Source organism: Cebus imitator, unplaced genomic scaffold (assembly GCF_001604975.1).
Source record: "Cebus imitator isolate Cc_AM_T3 unplaced genomic scaffold, Cebus_imitator-1.0 Scaffold56, whole genome shotgun sequence".
In the NCBI taxonomy this organism is placed as follows: domain Eukaryota; kingdom Metazoa; phylum Chordata; class Mammalia; order Primates; family Cebidae; genus Cebus; species Cebus imitator.
In genome coordinates this window covers 122,965-131,728 of record NW_016107371.1, presented here as the reverse complement: position 1 = coordinate 131,728, position 8,764 = coordinate 122,965, and the positions used below count along the sequence as shown (strand labels likewise).

The following is an 8,764-nucleotide window of genomic DNA, read 5'->3' as shown; positions in this document are numbered from 1 at the left end:
ACGGGGTTTCACCATGTTGACCAGGATGGTCTCGATCTCTTGACCTCGTGATCCACCCGCCTCGGCCTCCCAAAGTGCTGGGATTACAGGCTTGAGCCACCGCGCCCGGCTAAAATTTTTTTTTTAAAGAAACATGACATCTGATTTATGGATCCTCTCTAAAAAATAACTGAGTTATCTCTTTAGTTTCTTGTTATGCCTTTATGAAAGGAGAGAACTCACTGAGTAGGTTACCTATTGCAGATTGGACCACTCATAAGTTTTCTCATATTGGACAGAAATCTGATCTCTTGCTAAATTTAATTGGTCTTATCTCTTGAAGCCATTCATGTCCCCCTCTTTCCATTATGCTGACAGTTTCTAGTGTACTCGCCATAACTTTGATTCCTGATTGTGGAATCACATCCTTTTTAGTAGTCCTGTCACCCCATTGAGGCTGGGAAAATGTTCTTTTATAGTTAGCTTTTTTGAGCTATAGTGTTAGCCCTTTTAAATTTAACCTTTAATCCAGTCTGTCTTGGTTTTTGGTTTCTAAATGTTAATTAGCTTAAGTCATTGGTTGATTTAATACAAGTACACCATTTATGCCTTTCTCAACTCCCACGGTCAGCATGTCACCAGAAGCAGGAGTACAAGTTAGATTGCCTAGTTGAAGTTGCATGCTCACAAACTTGGCAGTGATTTTCAACACATTTCATCACACTGTTGGGCCCCCATTGTCTTCTGTAAAATGGGGATAATTGTAATTTATACCTCATAGATAGGGTTAGGAAAAGGTCAAATTATATAATCTGTAGAAAACAATCTCAGTCAAAAATGTCATCTGTGTTTACTTGTGAAATAATGTTATTATGATTATTAAAATTGTAGCATCCTTGTTTCAGTTATCAATTTCCGTGTAACAAACCATTCAACATTTAATGACTTAAAGCAATGATTTATTCTTGTCGTTCTGTGGCCTGGTTGGACCCTGAATAGAGCATTTTTCACATGGTGTTGGCTGGGGTCACTCTCTCAGTATTCAGCTGGAAGTTCGTCCGGGGCTGAAATACACAAGATGGCTTCACTTATATGTCTAATGGGTTGAGGCTGGCTTGGCCTTTCTCTTCAGCAGGGTAGTTTTAACTTCTTGCACACTGGCTCATAGCTCCAAGAGAACAAAAGGAGAAGCCTCTAGAGCTTTTAAACGGTTGGGCCCAGAACTGGAATAGCCATCTCTTCTGCATTCTGCTGGTCAAAGCAAGTCAACAAAACCAGCCTGGACTCAAGGAGAAAGGAACTAAATCCACCTCTTAACAGGAGGAAGAATGACACACATTACATTAACAAAGGATGGCAGGGAATTGGTGGAGGCTGTCTTTGAAGAAAGTCTACCACATTTCTGTTCTTTCACAGTTAGCTTTTTTGAGAACTATAGTGTTAGCCCCTTTAAATTTCATCTTTAATCTAGTCTTTCTGGTTTTGGGTTTTTAAATCTTAATTAGCTTATGTTATCGGATGATTTAATAGAAGTACGCCATTTATTCCTTTCTCACCTCTTATAGTCAGCATCTCACCAGAAACATTTGCCACTTATTTGGTTTTTTTGGTCTATCATTAGGCCAATAAGCAGCCTGACTGCTGTTTACCCAGCCTTCCTCTTACTTGCGAGTTCTAACAAATAGCTTTAAAGTTGTTGTTTTATGGTTAATTCAGTGTTTATCTTTGGGGAAAGAAGTGCTTAACTGCCATTTTAATTCCCAGGGAATTACTTAGTTCAGCATATTTTCCCATTGTAAAATAAAACATGTAGAGATTCCAAAGTTACTACCTACAAAAGATAGATTACTAATTTTAGTAGCATTTATCAACACCTTTCCTAAAAAACTTAAGTTTTTAGTATAACTTTAAAATTTTACATCTTGTCATTGGTTCATTCTTAAGTAACTACATGTGTTTATGGCCTTCATTTCTACGTATGTAGAGTGGGTTAAAGTTATTGAAAATGAAGGATGTGATTATCAGGCAGTGTTACTCTTCTTTTTTTGAGACAGTCTCACTGGCACCCATCCTAGAGTACAGTGGTACGATTTAGCTATGGCTGACAGCAGCCTCAAACTCCTGGACTTAAATGATCCTCCCATCTCAGCCTCCCAAATAGCTGGGACTGTAGGTGCATGCCACCACACTTTGCTAACTTTTAATTTTTTTTTGAGAGGCAGGATCTCATGTTCACTGGGTTGGTCTCAAACTCCTGGTCTCAAGAAGTGATCTTCCTGCTTCTTCCTCCCAAAGTGTTGGGATTATAGGAGTGAGCCATCGTGCCCTGCAATACTTGTTTTAAAGTGTACTGTAATGGAAGGAATGATAGTCTTGTCTGTACAGCTAGATTATGAAGTATCAACATATTGTGCTTACTCCTAAGTGCTTACCTGTATTTTTTCTCAACAATCTTAGAGGTCTCTGCCTTACAGGTGAGATAACTGAATCATTGAGATTAAGTAGGTCACACAGTGTATAGTGCTGTAATTCAAACCCAGACTCATCCCAAAGCCACTATGCTTGTATCATCTCCCATAGTTGAATGAATAATACATTTTGTATAACAATGTGAAACTTTAAAAAAAAACCCTGGTTATTTGTTTCTTAAGACCCTTGTTTTTACGTGGAAAAACTCAGTTAACTATTTTAAGTGCAACTATCTTCCACTGTTTGAGGCAGATCTCCACAGAGCAACCATAGAGGGTAAAAAGCATTGTGCTCAAGGGACGACAAAACACTTTTGCAGCTAAGAGAACTCTGAATGTGAAAGTATGGATGTGGTGTATAATACAGAGTTTGCTATCCTAACCAAAATACTCTTCTGATTTCAGGCCAGTAGTTTTTTTTATTTATTTATTTATTTAGAGACAAGAGTTTTGCTGTGTCATCCAGGCTAGAGTGCAGTCAGTGGTGCAGCCTCGGCTCACCGCAACCTCTGCCTTTTGGGCTCAAGTGATTCTCCTGCCTCAGCCTCCCAAGTAGCTAGAATTATAGGCATGAGTCACTTTGCCCAGCCTTAGGTCAGTATTTTTGAATACCAGTTAATAGTGACAAGAAACATCATTTCAGGTTGACTTTTCTCACCTTTAACCTCCTACAGCGCAGTGCAATTTGGCCCTACTGCCACTTCATCTGGATTGTCTGTAGCTTGAGTTGTTAAAAAAAAAAAAAATTAGGGGGAAGAAGTTGGGTTAAAACTCTTCACTTACCCACCATTGGAACATAATGGGTAAAGTTACTATTTAAAAGTATTTTTCAAATTGTATTTTGCATATAAGTAGGTGCAATATAAACTGATAGCTTTTTTCTTGTAAGAATGGATTTATTTGGAATTTAGCCCAGCTGAAAATTGACTTCACCTTGAGTCCCAGATTGTACTTGAACTTTAAAGAAGGTGGGGTAGTGAGAATGGGTCGTTGGCAGTTTTTTGGCTTAACATTTACCTAATTCTGTTGGAATTATTTTTCTCTTCCTTGACTGAAAAAAAAATTACACATTTATTGAGACTTCTTCCCATCCCAACACAGTGATCTAATTTTTTTTTTTTTGCTTTAAAATCATTTAAACAGCATAATTTTTAAAATCCTGATGAAATGACTCAGATTGTAGTAAGAGTTTTAGACAGAATTTTATAGGATGTTTTAATTTTATCTGTTGTCTGGGATGATCTGTAGTCATGTATCTTACTAGCTGAAAATGACTTCAATGAGATTAAAGGTCTGCTCTTTAAGATCTGGAAGTCTTACTTCTACCACTGTCTTAATTTAGTTAGGAAAAATAAAACTTTTGAACAGTTTTTTTGTTGTTGTTGTTTCTTAATCTGTTGAGGTTTGCTTGAATTGTGTTCTTGTAAATGAAGTTTATTTTGTTCCTCTTTGGTATAGACTCCTTTAGTGTTTGTTATATTATTGGTTTCTGCTTTAGTCATTTCTCCAGAGTCCCAAAAAGGTCATCACTTAGGTTCTTTCTGTTTTCATGTCATGACCACATGAAACTTCAGATGGAAAGTTTGCCAACTCATTAGAAAATGTTCCTAAATATGAATGGTCATGCTTCACATTCATGGAAGTCAGTATGTAGATAGATAGCATTGTCAGGTACTGATACTCAATTGTATTGTCCTCAAAAAATAAACTCAACATTAACTTCAAACTTAAAAGTATTGCTGCCTGAAGCATTGTGCTTTAAACCACAAATTCATGTGCCCATTGCATTCACAGTTGTATTATTGACAGTTTTATAACTTAGGCTATAGTATGTCCTTTAAGAAATGCAAGTTCTTTCAGTTTTATAAATATTTTATTCTTACGGTATCTGTTTCTTTTCTTCCTAAGTCTCTCTTGGAAAAGTTCTTGATCCCCAATGCTTCACAAGCAGAGAGCAAAGTCTTCTATTTGAAAATGAAAGGAGATTACTACCGTTATTTGGCTGAGGTTGCCGCTGGTGATGACAAGAAAGGTATGCTGTTTTTAAACCTGTTGATTGAACTTGTATAAAAGTGAGGAAGAGTCTCTGGAGGGTAAATAATTTCTTGTTGTTTTTAATTGCTTGGAGTGTTGAATAAAGAGTAGCAGTGCTCTTTTTTTGTGTTCTGAGAATATATGTCTACCACCTAATACTGGCATTCTAAAATATTTGCTTTCTGAAAAGCCAATTTTGTGTACAGGGGTGTTTTCTCAAGATTTTAAGAAATAGTGACCAACCTCAGCAACATCCCTCTCTACAAAAAAAGTTTTGAAAATCAGCTGGGTATGGTGGTGCAAGCCTTTGGTCCCAGCTAATCTGGAGGCTGAGGTGGGAGGATCGCTTGGGTCTGGGAGGTCAAGGCTGTGGTGAGCCCTGATTGTGCCACTGCACTCCAGCCTGAGTGACAGAGACCCTATCTCAAGAAAGAAGAAATAGAGGTCACACTGTAACTGTAACTGAGGAGCAGCGTAAACTAGTTAATTTTTAAAAATATAACAATGAGATTATAAAATTGTATCTTGACATTGACCAATGGCTAATGTGTACCAGGAGGAACCTCCTTTTAAAAGAAAAATTAAGGGCCTTGTTAAATTGACAAATATTAAGCTGTTACAGGTTAGTATTTCAGGGGATACATGAGATATTAAAGATTTGGTTTGAAGGGTGAAGATATAATACATACTTTGTCTGAATACGTTTTGGTGTGTCTTATCCAGGGATTGTGGATCAGTCACAACAAGCATACCAAGAAGCTTTTGAAATCAGCAAAAAGGAAATGCAACCAACACATCCTATCAGACTGGGTCTGGCCCTTAACTTCTCTGTGTTCTATTATGAGATTCTGAACTCCCCAGAGAAAGCCTGCTCTCTTGCAAAGACAGTATGTATTTTACCTGTTATGTAGAAATTTAGCAGTTTTCATTATTTGAGCACTGAAATATAATGTACTATTTTTAAATCATAGGCTTTTGATGAAGCCATTGCTGAACTTGATACATTAAGCGAAGAGTCATACAAAGACAGCACGCTAATAATGCAATTACTGAGAGACAACTTAACAGTAAGTACATAACAGCATCATTAGTGATGAATGTGGTTGAAGAGGTTATGTTTTACTCTGAGGAATATATATATTTTTAAAATTAAATGTTTTTAAAATTTTTTCTCAACGTAATTCGTATGCTCACATAAATATGTCTTAGCTACTGTTAAAACCATATGAAGGAAAACTACAGATTCTGAAATATTAGACCAAGGACTGAAAAATACACACATTGATGAGTTTACCTGTCTTGTTAAAATTTGAATTTTAGTATCAAAGCTTGTTTTAATTCCTTTAAAAATTATTTTCTTGCCCATCAAGTTGCCTCCATACTTATAAAGATAAACTTGAGTTGTAAAATTTTGGGTATCTACAGAATCCAAGTGGAAGTCTGTTTTGCCTACTTTCTGATTTAAAATGATTTAATATGAAGGGTCATGATTGTCCTTGGGATACTGCAGATGTATATAAAAAGAAACATAGTATCACCATCACACCCAAAAACATCAACAAGAATTCCCTAATAATGTTTAAATATGTAAAGAATACCTGAATTCCAATTGTCTCTCTTTTTTTTAATTTGAATTATAATTCAAATTGAGTCCACAATGCAATTGGTTTATATGTCTTGTTAGTTCCTTAGGTCTTCTCATTCTTCTCCTTCAGTTAAATATTAGATTTGAAATTTTGAGGCTTAGATTAAAAAATTATCAAGCGTTTGCTGTGTGTCAGCTAAAGAGGTAGGAACTGCAGATCATAATCTAGTATTACTGTTTCTTGTTAGACTTTTAAGACCATTTCTCTTGGGGACTGTGTAACCTCAATTTATACATTTCTCTTCCAACTTTATTCTAGTCCACTGCCATTTTCTATAAACGAGTTCTATATTCTAGTGCTGAAAAGCTTGAAGAGTTTTTTGAATAATACTGTATGCTTGTTTAAACCTAAAATTATTTATTAGCACAATTTGGGGCTATCTATAAACTTTTCTGATACTTGAGTCAAGATAATAAGCTATAGTAAAGAATGAAAGAACCTTTATATCAAACATAAGAAGCACTTTAATTTTACTAATTTTAGTATTAAGGATTTTTCTTTTTTAGTTTGAAGTGATGACATTTTTAAAGTGATGACCTGAGACCTTGTTACTGTGTTTTGTTTGCATCACTTTGTGAGAGGCCGTGATCTACTATGTGCTTCCAACTGAATTTTGCTGTCAGTATAGCATGAAGAGCATATCTTGCAATAAGAAAACCAGGTTTACCATTCTAACTCTGCCACTGCTTCTGTGTCTTCTCCGAGCTTTGTGTCAGCTGTCACCATTATAGTTTGATTGGATCATTTATCTGTCAAGAAAAGAAATTATCCCAAAACTTAATATTTCAGTCTGAATTTGGTTGACCAAGACCTTCAACACATTACTCTAGAAATAGAGAAATATTTTGTATCAAATTTTTGCATGTTTATACAGAAAATCCAAGAGTCGTAGAAAGTTAGAACAGGAAGGAGACATTAGAAACAGTTTGATCTCACCGCATGTTCTCACTCATAGGCGGGTGTTGAACAGTGAGAACACATGGACACAGGGAGGGGAGCACTACACACTGGGGTCAGTTGGGGGGAAATAGGGGAGGGACAGTGGGGGGTGGGGAGCTGGGGAGAGATCGCAAGGGGAGAAATGCCAGATGTAGGTGATGGGGAGGAAGGCAGCAAATCACACTGCCACGTGTGTACCTATGCAACAATTTTGCATGTTCTTCACATGTACCCCAAAACTTAAAATGCAATAAAATAAATAAATGGGAAAAAAAAAGAAACAGTTTGATCTTGCATTTACAAAATCCCTTGTTTAACAGGAACACACAGTTTCCAAGAGGTCATTTGGTTAGCTGTATGACTTTGGAACTAGTCTCCAGGCCAGAGATACATTTGCTTAGCAGATAAATGAAGCTAATGGATAATTTGGGGAATAGAAAAATAAGAACTAGGTGGATTAATTAGTTTTTAGTGTGAGTCATATTAAATTTAAGGTTGTCTTGAATTCTTTTATAATTGCCTCTGAAAAATCACTAGAGTGGTTAAGACTTTTTTTTTGAGACAGAAGTTTGCTCTTGTTGCCCAGGCTGGAGTGCAGTGGCACGATCTTGGCTCACCATGACCTCCACCTCCCAGGCTCAAGTGATGCTCCTGCTTCAGCTTCCCGAGTAGCTGAGATTAAAGGCATGTGCCAACATGCCCAGCTAATTTTGTGTTTTTTAGTAGACATGGGGTTTCTCCATGTTGGTTAGGCTGGTCTCGAACTCCTGACCTCAGGTGATCCACCTGCCTCAGCCTCCCAAAGTGCTGGGATTACAGGTGTGAGTCACGCATCTGGCCAGGACTTAAAAATTTTTAACATTGGAGCAGTTGGAATATTTAGAGTCCATAACCCTACCACCTATGGGACAACTCTCATTTTTACCTCTTAAAAGGTTTGGTTCTGGTTTTTGTCTATATATTAAGTTAGTGCAATAGTAATTGCAGGTTTTTCCATTTAAAGTAATGGGAAGAGCTGCAACTACTTTTGTACCAACCTAATAAATATACAAAGGTGTTTTTCTAAGCTGAGAAAAGCTAGATTGGTAGGTTAGATCAGATCTGAGGCTTGTCCTTGAATTTCATGGAGTATAGGATTCTGTTTGGAGTGAGAGTCAGTCTTAAGATCTACCAGGGGAGAGCAACCCTAGCTCCTTCAGCATGGGCCAAATTAGATGCTTCTGGTACAGCAGCACTCACCTTGGACGTCCATCTCTTCTACTGGGGCTCTTTAGATTCTGATACCTATTGATGCTTAGTTTTTTAAAAATATTTTATGATTTCTTCTACTTTCTCCTCACTTTCTAAGGATAACCAAAAGTTTCCTGTGTCCGATCATTACTTGAAGGCAACTCTGTGGTGTACTTACCCTGCTTATACAGTGGTTACAAAGAAAGTAAATTTGTGTATTGAGATGTTTTTGTATCTTGAAGCTCAGTGATGCTGCCGTCTTTTTAAGAATGCTTTCCAACTAAAACGTTCTGATATCTTGGCACATGTATGAAAACTGTCCCCCATTCCACCCCACTGAAACATGCTGAAAAATCTTTCCTTCTTTTACCAGTTGTGGACATCGGATACCCAAGGAGATGAAGCTGAAGCAGGAGAAGGAGGGGAAAATTAACCGGCCTTCCAACTTTTGTCTGCCTCATTCTAAAA

The 8,764-nt window shown here is 37.0% G+C and overlaps 1 protein-coding gene across 5 annotated transcripts in view; it reads left to right on the top strand.

Annotated features, from left to right (window-relative positions):
- YWHAZ (tyrosine 3-monooxygenase/tryptophan 5-monooxygenase activation protein zeta) overlaps window positions 1–8,764 on the top strand; it is a 33,160-nt gene extending 24,396 nt beyond the window's left edge. For all 5 annotated transcript variants that reach the window (XM_017528886.1, XM_017528887.2, XM_037738643.1 and 2 more), the window contains 4 exons: window positions 4,356–4,479; window positions 5,205–5,368; window positions 5,453–5,548; window positions 8,670–8,764. In XM_017528886.1, the coding sequence (XP_017384375.1) occupies window positions 4,356–4,479; window positions 5,205–5,368; window positions 5,453–5,548; window positions 8,670–8,729 (444 nt within the window). In that variant the 3' untranslated portion in view covers window positions 8,730–8,764. The remainder of the gene's footprint in view (window positions 1–4,355; window positions 4,480–5,204; window positions 5,369–5,452; window positions 5,549–8,669) is intronic.